This window comes from Vanrija pseudolonga, chromosome 2 (assembly GCF_020906515.1).
Source record: "Vanrija pseudolonga chromosome 2, complete sequence".
Lineage (NCBI taxonomy): Eukaryota > Fungi > Basidiomycota > Tremellomycetes > Trichosporonales > Trichosporonaceae > Vanrija > Vanrija pseudolonga.
In genome coordinates, this window is record NC_085850.1 from 1,328,759 (window position 1) to 1,342,320 (window position 13,562).

General features: G+C 64.2%; 6 protein-coding genes across 6 annotated transcripts; 4 read left to right on the forward strand and 2 right to left on the reverse strand.

Annotated features, from left to right (window-relative positions):
- Positions 1-757: 757 nt before the first annotated feature.
- LOC62_02G002284 (uncharacterized protein) lies at positions 758-1,660 on the forward strand (the record flags this gene model as incomplete). The annotated part of the gene is made up of 1 exon (XM_062768793.1): positions 758-1,660. One exon carries the CDS (start codon positions 758-760, stop codon positions 1,658-1,660), a length of 903 nt encoding a protein of 300 aa, XP_062624777.1.
- A 384-nt stretch (positions 1,661-2,044) lies between these two features.
- LOC62_02G002285 (uncharacterized protein) lies at positions 2,045-4,747 on the forward strand (the record flags this gene model as incomplete). Its single annotated transcript, XM_062768794.1, has 4 exons — positions 2,045-2,191; positions 2,286-3,705; positions 3,750-4,322; positions 4,365-4,747. The coding sequence occupies 4 exons, from the start codon at positions 2,045-2,047 to the stop codon at positions 4,745-4,747; spliced, it is 2,523 nt and encodes an 840-aa protein (XP_062624778.1).
- Positions 4,748-6,144: 1,397 nt separating this feature from the next.
- Positions 6,145-8,021, forward strand: DIP5_1 (Dicarboxylic amino acid permease). The gene is made up of 3 exons (XM_062768795.1): positions 6,145-6,281; positions 6,331-6,498; positions 6,547-8,021. The coding sequence occupies exons 1-3, from the start codon at positions 6,149-6,151 to the stop codon at positions 7,917-7,919; spliced, it is 1,674 nt and encodes a 557-aa protein (XP_062624779.1). The 5' UTR covers positions 6,145-6,148; the 3' UTR covers positions 7,920-8,021.
- A 226-nt stretch (positions 8,022-8,247) lies between these two features.
- Positions 8,248-8,772, reverse strand: LOC62_02G002287 (uncharacterized protein; the record flags this gene model as incomplete). Its single annotated transcript, XM_062768796.1, has 1 exon — positions 8,248-8,772. The coding sequence occupies one exon, from the start codon at positions 8,770-8,772 to the stop codon at positions 8,248-8,250; it is 525 nt and encodes a 174-aa protein (XP_062624780.1).
- A 362-nt stretch (positions 8,773-9,134) lies between these two features.
- Positions 9,135-10,670, reverse strand: betB (NAD/NADP-dependent betaine aldehyde dehydrogenase; the record flags this gene model as incomplete). Its single annotated transcript, XM_062768797.1, has 1 exon — positions 9,135-10,670. One exon carries the CDS (start codon positions 10,668-10,670, stop codon positions 9,135-9,137), a length of 1,536 nt encoding a protein of 511 aa, XP_062624781.1.
- A 904-nt stretch (positions 10,671-11,574) lies between these two features.
- Positions 11,575-13,215, forward strand: codA (Choline oxidase; the record flags this gene model as incomplete). Its single annotated transcript, XM_062768798.1, has 1 exon — positions 11,575-13,215. One exon carries the CDS (start codon positions 11,575-11,577, stop codon positions 13,213-13,215), a length of 1,641 nt encoding a protein of 546 aa, XP_062624782.1.
- Positions 13,216-13,562: the final 347 nt, after the last annotated feature.

The window sequence follows — 13,562 nt, forward strand, 5'->3', positions numbered from 1 at the left end:
AGGCAGGCTGCCGGTATGTGGCCCATGTCGCCATGCCTGCGCTGGAGCGTGCCGACAGATTCGGAGTTGTGCATCGCGCGCTCAGTCGACTTGCACGCGTAATGTGTGATGCGTAGCCTAAGTATAGAATGTCTACAACGCCTCGGCGGTCGGCCCCCGGCGCCGATACGGCCAGTGATATGGCAGAGTGAGTGCCAGATGTCGAGGGCAGCCAGGGCATCCGCCACAGTTGGCGATCAGAATCCAAAATCAATGACGTTATCTCGAGCTGCGATCACGCAAAACTCACGACGCGTCTCCTGGCTGGCAACTTCCGGGACATGGCACGCGATCATGCATGTGACGGCGTCGGCAGCGGCAACGGCACGCCCGGCACCACGACGGCTGGCACCGACGGGTGCAGCGGCAACTCTCGTCGTCGTGACCATCGCTCACGCACAACAATAGACAAGCCGACCGAGCGATGCCACCCCTCCGCACCGTACTCGAAGCACGCAATCTCGACGTCCTTCGCCCGTATCTCCGCAAGGCCTTTCTCGACGACAAGGGCCGCAAGGCACTCGTCGTCGACCGGCTGCTTGCGAACCCGCTCGCTGTCCCGCCAGCGGTGCGGCAAGAAGCCGACGACATTGGAGACATCCTCGCGGCGCTGCCTATAAGAGAGGAGGCGGCACCTTTTCTGCCAACACCAACAAGCCAGTCACCGCCCTCGGCCTGCACCGTCCCCGCTGCGTCGTACACGTCCCAAGCCGCCATCATGACCGTCGACCTCTCGGCCTCGGCCTCTGCCATCCCCTCGTTCGCGGGCGAGATCAACACCGCGATCCCGGCCCCGATCACCGAGAGCGGCATCCTCAAGCCGCGCATCGAGATCGCCAACCCCGCCTTCACGTTCCAGGAGACGTCGCGCCGCGTCCGCGGTGTCGTCGGCGAGACGGCCGTCGTGGACAGCAGGCACCACCTCCTCGTGTGGGAGCCGCACAACAAGCTCCCCGACTACTCGTTCCCCTCGGCCCACGTCCGCACCGAGCTCCTCACGCCCAGTGCCGCGCCTGCCGAGCCCACGACGCACCCGTACGGCCGCCCCCGCTGGCCCGAGGTGCAGTGGTTCGACCTGACGGTCGGCGACCGCAAGATCGAGCACGCGGCGTGGAAGTGGAACGTCCCCGGCCTCGAGGACTACATCACCTTCCACTGGCTCAAGGGCAAGGTCGACAAGTGGTTCGAGGAGGACGAGCTCGTGTTCGACGCCGCCGCCCTCCCCTTCAACCACCCCCGCGACCCGTACGCCCGTATCGATGTCATCCCCTCGAGCCGCCATGTCCAGGTGTTTGACACGGCTGGCAACGTGCTCGCCGACTCGACCAACGGCCTCTTCCTGTACGAGACGAGCCTGCCCCCGCGCATCTACCTCCCCAAGGCCGACGTCAAGTTTGAAAACCTCGAGGATGTCGACCTCGCTACGACCTGCCCGTACAAGGGCCGCACCGGCGGCTACTGGTCCGCCAAGGCCGTCTCGCCCAAGGCGATTGCCTGGAGCTACGGCGAGCCTTCGCTCAACGTTAGCAAGATCAAGGACCGTGTCGCGTTCTTCAACGAGCACGTCAAGATCCTCGTCGACGGCGTCGAGTACGTCGACAGCCCCAAGGTGTGGGCGTGAGCAGTGGTAGCCAGCTTGTCGCGTTCATGAGCACCCCGCAGCGTGCGCGCCGTTGCCCCGCACGTGCACAGCCAGCCCGGCGATGACTGTCGCCCGAGGTATTGGAGCCTTACATTGTTTGATTATCCAGGGATTTTTGTTTAGAAGATATGTAAACTTGATTGTGATCACGCCTTGTGCCGCCGCGTTGCCGTCTCTGCCGTCTCGTTGCCGTCGGATCCAACCGATTCCGTGTCCTTTCCGATGGCGCAATGCCGGCTTGCATCTCTAATCTTTGCTTTTCCACGCGCCGTAGCAACAGTCAGAGTCGGGGCATTCATGCGGTCTAACTCGTCGAGCGAGCGCAGCTGCTACTACTACGATCTACATAGTCCTGGGCCACGCATGCACGTATCTCTCCATCGCCCACTAACCCGCCTGACAGCCATGGAGTACAACGGCTCGTCCGCGCCCGCGCAGCAGCCCGCGCGACCGCACAAGCGCTCTCGCACCCGGCAGGCGTGCGACCGCTGCCGCGACCGCAAGACCAAGGTGAGTGTCCTCTGTCTCGGCACCCCGTGGCCCGGATGGCTCCTCGGGAGCACGGGGACGGAGGTCGGTAAGCCGTGCTGACTCTCTTGCGCAGTGCAGCGACCAGCGTCCTTGCCAGCCATGTATCCTCGCCGGATCGACCTGTGAGGACTGGCGGCCTGGTGGACCGGGCCCGGACCAAGGAGGCGGCCAGGCGCCGGCTCGAGCCGAGACAGCCCACCACCACCAGCACCACCATCACCATCAGCACCACGCCCCGCCGCCGCCGACGACGACGTACTCGGCCCCGCGCACCGAGCACCCCTCGCTGTCGCCGCCCGTCAAGCCCAAGCCCTCAGTGCTTGACTTTACCGCGCCGGCCCTCCCAGCGCCATACAGCGGCGGCGCGGTGGACGACGTCTCGGCATGGCCCCATCGCCCGCGGGACGACCGCCTCCTCCGCCTCGCGTTCCCCTATGACAGCGTGTACAAGAACGAGCGGGGCCGGTTCCGCGCGCTCGGCCTCAGCTCGGGGCTCGGCACGCTGAGCTACCTGCACCAGCACCACAAGCTGATCAGCAGCACCAACAACCCGCTCGACTCGTTCCTGGTCGACATGCCCGCCGAGGCGCTCCTCCCGCCCGAGCTGGCCTCGCGCGACCCCGGCGCACCGTGTACGTTTATCCAGCCGTGCCCGCAGCTGTGGGACATGGTGACGGAACACGTGCCGCCGAATGTCATCTGGGCGCTCGTCCGCCAGTTCCTCGAGTCGACGTACCTCCTCTGGCCGACGTTCCTCCTGCCTACGTTTGTCGAGAAGTGCGGAGACGAGGACGCGCGCTCGACGCCAGACTTTATGATGCTGCTCCTCAGTATCTGCGCTCTGACGGCCAGGGAGCGCCTGCCGCCCGCCACAACGGGCGAGGACGTCAGCTCGCGCTTCTTCGATCTCTACTGGCAGGTGAAGCGGCGGTTCCCCCGCGTCGACCAGTCGACGCTGCCCTGTATCCAGTCGTGTGTCTACATGGCTCTGTACTGCTACGGCGGGTCGGGCACTAACGGTGTGCTTGAAGGCCACACGCTGAGCAGCGAGGCCGTCTCGTTCTCGCTCGACATTGGCCTGCACCGCAGTGTCGACGCCTACACGGCGACCTTCACCCCCGTCGACATTGAGATTCGCAACCGTACCCTCTGGGCAGTGTACTGTGTCGACAAGATGTCCGCGTTCCACGGCCGGCCGAGCATGCTGCGTCTCAACGACATTGACATCGAGGAGATGAACACGTCGTCGGCTGCCTTCTCGGAGCGCCTGTCGTCGTCCTCGGCCTCTTTCCTCCCCTACATCCGCACCTTTGTCCGCCTCATGATCGTGCTTGAGCGGGTGCTCGAGAAGATCAACATCCCGAGTTGTACTGGCTCCAGCGCGGTGAACAAGGCGTCGGCCGGCATCCGGCGCATCAAGGAGACGATCATGCACTCGGACGCCGACTGTCCAAGCCTGCACGCCCCAGTAACCTTCAACCTTGAACTGCAGAGTGAGTTGAGCCTTTTCCTCCGTCACCCAACTCACATAGCCCAGTGCTCGACGACTTCATGACGCGCGACCTCGCCACCCCCTCACGTCAGATGGAAGACGACAACATGTTCGACTGCCACCGCGAGCGCCTGCGCACGTGGTGCTCGTCAATCAAGGCCGCCATCTACCGGCACCTAGTGACCGTCGCCAACACGGACATTGGCATCGAGCCGCCGGTGCTCAAGCACGCAGAGGACGTGCTCTACTGGACGCAGGACGCGCTCTCGTCGCAGCGCAAGATGATCGAGCGCGGCTCGCTCACCGACTGCGGGAGCACGTGTGCCTTCCTCATCGGCCAGGCGGGACTCGGCATCATCCCCATCATCTACCTCTCGCGCCCCGTCCCCTCCCCGCACCTCAACCTCCCCGACACGCCGTACCAGGTCGCCCTCAGCCTGTCGATGCAGCTCCTCTGCCGCCTGAGCGACCGTTTCCCCGCCGCCTCGCGCTCGCTCAACATCCTCGACGACAACGTCACCAGACTGGACATTGCGCTGCCGACCAAGACCGAGCTGCGGCTGCCCACCGGCGCGCCGTGCAAGGAGCTCAAGACGGGCACAGCGGAGAAGGCGAGGTGTAAGTTGGCTACTCTCTGGGCGACACAACTGACACACACAGGGATCGTCGACCTCCCGCTGTCCAACCCGCTGGCCCTCATCTCGTCCGCGTTCGACTTCACTACCGTCTTCCCAGACTGCAGCCCAGCGGGCGTGACGCCCAGCACGGCGGATATGAGCGTGACGAGCAACGCCGCGACGGCGGGCACGGCGCCGGACCCGCTCGCCAGCCTCGGCGTGTCCCACACGCCGCCCACGCCGGCGACCAAGGCGCCGACGCCGGTCGCGAAGGTGCCCACGCCGACACCGCTCCTGCCGACGCCTGCGCCGCAGCCCAAGCCGGACATTTCGCATGTCCAGGCGCTGCTGGCACTGTCGCAGTCGCTTGCGGCGTCGGCCAAGCCGCCTGCGCCGTTCAACGGCGACGACGGGTGTGAGTATTAGGTGTGGGTGGGTCTGTGTTCTGTTGTCGTTGTATTTGATTCTTGGGATGTATTCGGATTGTCCTCGCAGCGCGACATTCATGTCTGATACCGTCGCTCGACGATTGGCGACGGGCCGGCATCTCGCGGTGAACAGCCATGCCCCGATTCGGGGGGCAGCACGGGGCGGTGCTCCTTCCTCGTCGGCAACGACGACGTGGCGCTCGTCTCGTCCATCAGCCAGAGCCCGCGGGACAGCCCCGGCGTCCGTCCCGGACCGACCACCGGCACGCCCTCCGGCCCCGCGACGCCGACACCGCGGACGACCAAAACAAGATAAGACGTCCGCGTCCGCGGTGTCGGAGTGCCCCTTGGAGACCCGTGGTGCTGCGGAATGTATGCGTGCGTGTGCGATTGGCAGGGCGTGCATCGACCTGTACTTACGGGCGATAGAGCGCCGTCTGCTTCTGCAGAGATGTGGACTGGATATGGAGCTAGCACCGCACCGTCCACCCGCCGTGTCGGAAGACGACGACTGATGCCCAAAATTGTTGACAAGGCTCGACCACTCCCGGCGTTTGCCTGCTCGGCCGACCTGCGGCCTTGTTCTGCTTGAGGGTCAGTCGGTCGTGCGTCGCACGAGTGGGCGAGTGCGGGCTGGGTAAATTGCCGAGCGCCACAGAAGAAATTTTGAAGTGGTTGCCGACAAGGCGAGACTTTGCCACCTTTGCAGCCGACGTTGCGGTCGTCCCGAGGCTTGTGTTCGTCGCTTTCCACCGCTTCGTCGTCGTCGTTACTGCATCGCCGCGTCACCACCTCTCCCTGGTTGGGCAGAGATACACCTCCCCAAGCAAAACACAAGATACCCCGATGCATGTCCGCGCTCTCGGAGTCTACAGACCCCGCGGGCAAGGCGAGCGCAACGGGCCCAGCGGGGCGGAGTTATGCGGCGCGGCTGTCGTGTCGGTCGCAGCGGCAATGGATTATCTGCAGGTCCAGCGGGCCAATACGCGGCTGCAGCAGGCAGTCGCTTAACGTCCCTCGCGCCACATGAGCGCTCGCCCTGTGCAAGCAGGTGGCCGAGGCAGGCAGCGATAACCAGGGCTAATTGCGTTTCCTGGGCAGACGCCGAAAATAGCTCGACGGTAACTTGCGCTCTGGCAGCCTCGGCTTCCATCCGCCTAGCGTGGCCAATGGCCCACCTTTGTGCCAGCTGCGCAGAGGCACAGGCAAGAGGAAACAGGAGGACAGAGACAGGGGCATGCGCTCCGAGCAATCGGAAGCCGACGGTGCGGGGGTGGGGACGAGGGATGACTGTTGAAGTCTGGCCTGTCCGACTCGAGCGGGCTGCAAGCGATGGAAGCGCTGGCTAGTTTTTAAGGCGCCGTGGGGAGTGGGTTAGAGATGTTCTTCCCGACTCACCATGGCTGCTTACGACGACACCAAGGACCTAGCCGCGACGGGCATCACGCCCGTCGTCGACTCGCACGGCGACGTCGAGTCCCAGCCCGATAACACCAAGTACGACACGCTCGTCGACGTGAACACGGGGTTGTGTGAGTGGCGCGGGTCGTGATGGGGGGCGGGCTTAGCTTACGCCGCCAGACGATGGTGTCCACCGTGGTATGGAGCAGCGCCACCTGCAGATGTACGCTCTCGCGGGCACGCTCGGCACCGGCCTCTTCCTGACCTCGGGCAAGGCGATCTCGCACGGCGGTCCCGCCGGCGCACTGCTCGCATACATCACCATGGGCGCGATCATCTTCTCCATGAGTGAGTGGTCGTACGACCTTATCTAGCGACCGCCGCTAACGCCGCCAGACGTCTGCCTGGGCGAGATGGCAACCTACGCGCCCATCTCGGGCGGATACCTGCACTTTGCCGAGCGGTGGCTGCACCCGTCGGTCGGCTTCGCACTCGGCTGGCAGGGCGTGCTGGGCGGCTGTGTCTCCAACGCCTCCGAGGTCGTCGCGGCGGCCATCCTTATTTCATTCTGGGACACCAACTTCAGCACGGCGCACCAGGTCGGCTACATCATCGCCTTGATCGTCGTGTGCGGCGTCATCAACTTCCTCGGCGTGCGGTGGTTCGGCGAGAGCGAGTTCTGGTTCGCGCTCATCAAGATTGCGCTCATCGTCGGCCTTATCCTCGCTGGCTTGATCGTCGACCTCGGCGGCGGACCGAACCATGACCGCATCGGCTTCAGGTACTGGAAGGACCCCGGAGCGTTCAACGCGTACGTCGTGCCCGGGAGCACGGGCAAGTTCCTCGGCTGGTTCGCGAACTTGATTACTGCGGCGTACTCGTTCTCGGGCATCGAGTTCATCGGCATGGCTGCTGCCGAGGTCAAGAACCCGCGCGTGTCGATCCCCAAGGCCGTCCGCCGCCTGTTCATCCGCCTCACGCTCTTCTACGTGCTCGGCATCTTGATCGTCGGCATGCTCGTGCCCTCCAACGACCCCAAGCTGCTCCAGTCGACCGGGACGGCCGCGTCGTCGCCGTTCGTCCTTGCCTTCTCGCGCGCCGGCATCAAGGTGCTTCCTTCTATCATCAACGCCGCGGTGCTCACCTCCGCCATCTCGGCCTGCTCGACCGGTATCTTCAACTCGTCGCGTAAGCTGTACGGTCTCGCGCTCCGTGGCCAGGGCCCGTCCATCTTCGCGCGCACCACCGCCAAGGGCCTGCCGTGGGTGGCCGTCTCGTTCGTGTCCTTCTGGATGCTGCTCGCCTTCCTCTCGCTCTCGGACGGTTCCAACGCTGCGCTCGAGTGGCTGTCCAACATCACCACCCTGGCGTCGTTCATCAACTGGATGGCCATTGCCGCGACGTTCATTCGTTTCAAGAAGGGCCTCGAGGCGCAGGGCATCGACCGCAAGTCGCTCCACTACTACTCGAGCCTGCAGCCCTTCCACGCGTGGTTCTGCCTCATCGCCCTGTCGATCATCGTCTTCTTCTCGGGATGGAAGGTCTTCATCCACGGCCACTGGTCGGCCCCGTCGTTCGTGTCCAACTACCTCAACCTGCCATTCTTCTTCGTGCTCATGGCCGGCTATGCGCTCTTCAAGCGTGACCCCTGGCTCCGTCCTGACCAGCTCGACTTCTTCTCCAACATCCCCACGGACGACGAGGTCGCGTACGAGGAGCCGCCTCCCAAGAACGCCTTTATGAAGGTGGTCAACTACGTCTTCACTTAGGCGGGAGACGGAGGACGTCGGGTGTTGGTTGGCGTTAGATGCGGAGCGCTAGTGGTGCTCGTACGGGCAGTCGCCCATTGTATGAATCTGGTTCAAGGGTTAGGCAGTGTGTGGGCGCCTTGTGAGGGTGTCTTGTGGTTGTTCTAGTCGGCTCTTGGACGGTCAGTGTCCTCATGCGGGCCCTTCGTGGTTGCGACCTGCTGCCCATAGACTTTAAGACTGAGGTGGTCAGCATGGTTGGCGACTCTCCCACACCTCACTCGCCATCTCTCTGTACTCACACTGTATGACCTATGCTTTGCCATGCTACAACCCCCGTACCATTGCCCTACAACTTTGCGCTCTTCTTCTTGGCCGCACGCCACGCAATGATGTGCTTGCCGATAACGTACACCAAGCCGCTGTCGGCGTCGGTAAACTCGGCCTGGACATTCGCCAGCGTGCCGCTGATGCGGTCGATCGTGACCACGATGCGGAGGTTGGCGCCCTGCGGCACGGCATAGTAGTACGTCGTGTCGATGTTGAGGCTCACCCCGCCCGGGGTCGGCTCGCCCCACCAGTCCGGCGTGGAGAGGTACTCGACAGCCGAGCACGTCAGCTCGTCGGTGAGCCACGCCGCGCAGCCGCCGTGCATCGTGCCGAAGGGGTTACACCAGTCGGCTGTCACCTTGCCCGCGTAGACTGCCTTCCACGGCGTCGGGACGGTGCGCCCGCCCTTTGCGTTGATCTCGGGCACCGGGTCGTGCGACACGAAGATGATCTTGTTGGTGATGTTCGCTTTGGAGCCGAACCCGCGCGTCCCGATCGAGCGCTGGAGGAACTCGTTGTCCGCTGCTGTGGCCTGTTGTGACATTGTGTATGGGGAAAGAGAGGTGAAGACGTGATGCCGATGCCAAGTGCTCGATATTTATGCGGATGCGCGGGTAGATGTAGCCGGAGTCTCCGGTGGAGGGTGGTGCCGAGGTGGGGCAACCAAGTGGGGACTTCTTCACGTGATGGCGGGGACGTGGAGACGCAAACGCCATCTCCATGTTCTCAAGCAGCCCGACGCGCCTCTGTCCTGTGGCGCATGCATGGCTGCGACCTGGGTGACATGCTCGCCTCGACGAGCATGACCAAGCCGGGCGCCGAGGGAGGATATCCCGCGGATGTGCACGGCGCCAGTGGCATGATACAATGACTTCATCTGCTATCTGTGTCCTCCCAGCCCCGCCGCTACAATTTTGAGAAGACGCCGGCACACGCCCCCTTGCCGTACTGCACCAGTGTGCTCTTGGTGCGCGTGTAGGCGCGGATGCCCTCGTGGCCATTCTCGACTCCGATGCCGCTCATCTTCCACCCGCCGACGGGCATCTCGGCTGGGCTCTCGCCCCAGGTGTTGATCCACGTGATGCCGGCCTCGAGCTGGCGGACAACCTGCGCCGCGAGGTCGAGGTCGGTAGCCACCACGCCGCCCGCGAGGCCCATCTGCGTGTCGTTTGCGCGGCGTACCAGCTCGGCGAGCCACGCGTCCTTGTCCCCCTTGGTCGAGTAGGGCAGGATGCACATGACCGGCCCGAAGATCTCCTCGGTGGCGACCTTCATGCTGTCGGTGCAGTCGCTAAACACAACAGGCGGGACCCAGAACCCGTCGCTTGTCGGCCACTTGGCCTGCGCGTCCGCCCCACCGTCGTACAGCACGCGCGCGCGGTCGACCTCCTTCCCGTGCTGGATGTAGCTGGCGACCTTTTGCTGGTGCACCTTGCTGACGACGGGCCCGAAATTTGTCGTCTCGTCCAGCGGCAGGCCCATGCGGATGCCCTCGCGGCACCGCTGCACGATGGCGGCCTCAACAGCGGGCAGCAGCGTGTCGGGCACGAACACGCGCGTGCCGTTCGTGCACACCTGTCCGCTGGAATAAAAGTTTGCGAGCATCGCGACGTCGGCCGCCTCGTCCACGTCCGCGTCGGGGAGGATGACGAGCGGCGACTTGCCGCCCAGCTCCATGGTCACGCTCTTCATTGCGCCCGAGGCGGCCGAGGCGACCTTGGAGCCGGTCGACACCTGGCCCGTAAAGCTGACCTTTGCGATGCCTGGGTGCGCGACGAGGGGCACGCCGGCCGCAGGCCCGTCGCCGTAGATGACGTTGAAGACGCCCGCAGGAAGCCCGGCCTCGACGTAGATCGCCGCCAGCGTGTTCCCGTGCAAGGGGGTCACCTCGGACGGCTTGTACACCATGCAGTTGCCGGCGGCGAGGCACGCCGCCGACTTCCACAGCGCAATCTGGATAGGGTAGTTCCACGCGCCGATGCCGCCGCAGACGCCGAGCGGCTCGTGCGTCGTCGTTATCTCTGCGCCGCCGGGCCCCGCGCGCAGGACGGTCGACTTGCCGTCCAGCCCGCCAGCGGCGACATGGTACGCGTAGTACTCTAGCACGTCGGCGCCGGTCGCGATGTCGACGGTCGAGGTCTCGCTCCATGACTTGCCGGTGTCGAGGGACTCGGTCTTGGCGAGCGCGTCGTTGCGCTCGCGGAGCAGCGCCGCCGCCTTGAGGAGCACGCGGGCGCGCGCAGCCGGCGCCGTGCGGGACCACTCTGGGAACGCCTTCTGCGCCGACGCGACGGCCGCGTCGAGCTGCGCAGGCGTCGTGGTGTACACTGTTGCCAGGGGCTTGGCTGTGCTCGGGTCGATCGACTGGAAGGTCGTCTTGCCCGACGACGAGGGCTGCGGGCGCCCGTCGTAGAAGGTGTGGATCTCGCTGGCGAATGTCATGGTGTGGTGTATGGGTTTGTTGTTGACCAAGAGTCGGTGACAGAGTCCAAGACATGCATTGACTGACTGCTTGGAAATCTTTACCATGCATGTTCCGGGAGGTGTGCATCAAACGATACGTCACTGGCCTTCAAGTGGCTTGCATTGGGTGCGGCTGCTGCGCCTGAGGCAGTTCTCTTGGCCACTCTCTGCTCCTGTGCCCTTTGCCTCCTCTTTGCCTCCTTGCCTTTTGCCTTGCCACTGACGACTACGACACTCCAACCCCTTTCGCTTACTCCAGTAGCCCTTGTGCCCGCTTGTAGGGTGTAGTCCTCCTACCCCACCCACTCCCACTGTGCTATGCAAACCCCCCAGCCCCACTTGCCGTGGCCCTTGTACCTCGTCATTCTACTTATCCTATCATATCTACAGCTGCCAGCCGATTCCATGTGACTTGGTACGCACCCCCGTTTCGCGTCATTCCTGGCCCCATGACCTGAGCTAGTGGGACAGCTTGCAGCTGTGCCATGCCAGTGCGATCCCAGAGCCGTGGCTAAGGGTAATATGCAGTCCGTCCCACACTCAAACGCCAGGGTGAGACACTGGCAAGCGCACAGCGATAGTGTGCGAGGCAAGCAAAGCCCCTTGAGTCGCACGCCGACGACGTCACTGACACTCTCTCTCTCTTTGCCCCCACAGCCCAGCGCAGTAGTGGTGCCTCTCTACTTTTTCTGTGCGACCTACCTCTTGTGCCAAGGTGTGGGCCGAGCCGAGATGCCCGCATGCACAGCAAGGATCTTGCGGTCAGCCAGCCCCCCCTCCCCCTCCCCCTCCTTTGACACCCCCTCCCGGATCCTTTATAGATAGCACGGACCCAGCTCCCACACTGCAACCCCCCACCGTTCCCCACGCACACGACACGACAATGGACACGCCCACGACGATCCCCGCGTCAGCAACGACAGACTACTACGACTACATTGTCGTCGGTGGCGGCACTGCTGGCTGTGTGCTCGCGTCGAGGCTGACAACCTACCTCCCCCACCACCGCGTGCTGGTCATTGAGGGCGGGCCGTCCGACTTCAACATTGACGAGGTGCTCGACCTGCGCAAGTGGCTCACGCTGCTCGGCGGCGACCTCGACTACGACTACGGTACGACCGAGCAGCCCATGGGTAACAGCCACATCCGGCACTCGCGCGCCAAGGTGCTCGGCGGGTGCAGCTCGCACAACACGCTCATCTCGTTCCGCCCGTTCAAGCGTGACATGGACGGCTGGGTCGCAAAGGGCTGCAAGGGGTGGGACTTTGACACGGTCATGCGCCTCATCGACAAGCTCCGCAACACGGTCCAGGTCGTGCATGAGAACCACCAGAACCAGCTCGTCAAGGACTGGGTGAGCTCGTGCTCGTCGGCGCTCGACATCCCCGTCATCAACGACTTCAACAAGACGATCCGCAAAGACGGCAAGCTGCACGAGGGCGTCGGCTTCTTCTCGGTCTCCTACAACCCCGACGATGGCAAGCGCTCTTCCGCGTCAGTGGCGTACATCCACCCTATTCTGCGCGGCGACGAATCCCGCTCCAACCTCACGATCCTCACCGAGGCATGGGTGTCCAAGGTCAATGTCGAGAACGGCGCCGCGACGGGCGTCAACGTGACCCTCAAGAACGGGCAGCGCATCACCGTCAAGCCTCGGAAGGGAGGCGAGATCATCCTTGCCGCCGGCGCGGTCGACACGCCCCGCCTCATGCTCCACTCGGGTCTGGGACCCCGCGGCCAGCTCCAGTCGCTCGGCATTCCCGTGGTCGCCGACCTGGCAGGCGTCGGCGAGAACCTGCTCGACCACCCCGAGACCATCATCATGTGGGAGCTCAACAAGCCCGTGCCGCAGGATCAGACAACGATGGACTCGGACGCGGGCGTCTTCCTGCGCCGCGAGGGCGCAGCCACCGACGTGGACGACGCAGCAGACATCATGATGCACTGCTACCAGATCCCCTTCACGCTCAACACTGAGCGCCTGGGCTACCGCACCATCAAGGACCGGTATGCCTTCTGCATGACGCCCAACATCCCGCGCCCGCGATCGCGCGGACGGCTGTACCTCACCTCTGCGGACCCGTACGTCAAGCCCGCGCTCGACTTCCGCTACTTTACCGACCCGGAGGGGTACGACGCTGCGACGTTCGTGGCGGGCATCAAGGCCGCGCGCAAGGTAGCCAAGCAGAGCCCGTTCAAGGAGTGGCTCAAGGAGGAGGTGGCCCCCGGCCCGGGCTGCACGACCGACGAGCAGATCAGCGAGTACGCCCGCCGCGCCGCGCACACGGTGTATCACCCCGCCGGCACGACCAAGATGGGCGACACGGCCCGCGACCCGTACGCTGTCGTCGACCCCGAGCTCAAGGTCAAGGGCATCAAGGGCCTGCGTATCGCCGACGCGGGCGTCTTCCCCGACATGGTGTCCATCAACCCCATGCTGACTGTGCTTGCTGTGGGCGAGAACGCCGCCGAGCTTATTGCGAAGAGCAAGGGATGGAAGGGCGACGCCGCTGCCAGGCTGTAAGCGGCCAGCGAGCGAGCGGCCGAGGAGCAAAAGAACCGACGGGCTCGACAACGCCCACTGTAACCTAGTAGTAGTATCCAGGCTCGGTCTGCCGATCGGCCGTGTAGCGCGTACCTAGTAGCAGCAGCAACAACATGATGCGTAGCAATAGTATATGCAATCTTTCATCGTGCGTGCGATGGGGAGGGAAGTGTGGTGCGCTTCGGCGATGTCCTAGGGCCATGACTCACTCACCACCCCCGGTACCGGTTCCAGCGGCGCCGCGTTGCCCATCATGCATCGTGCTGCGAGTGACGGTGTCGACGGGGAGCGAGGCTCGGGATGCTCTCTCATTACGCAGCGGCGAA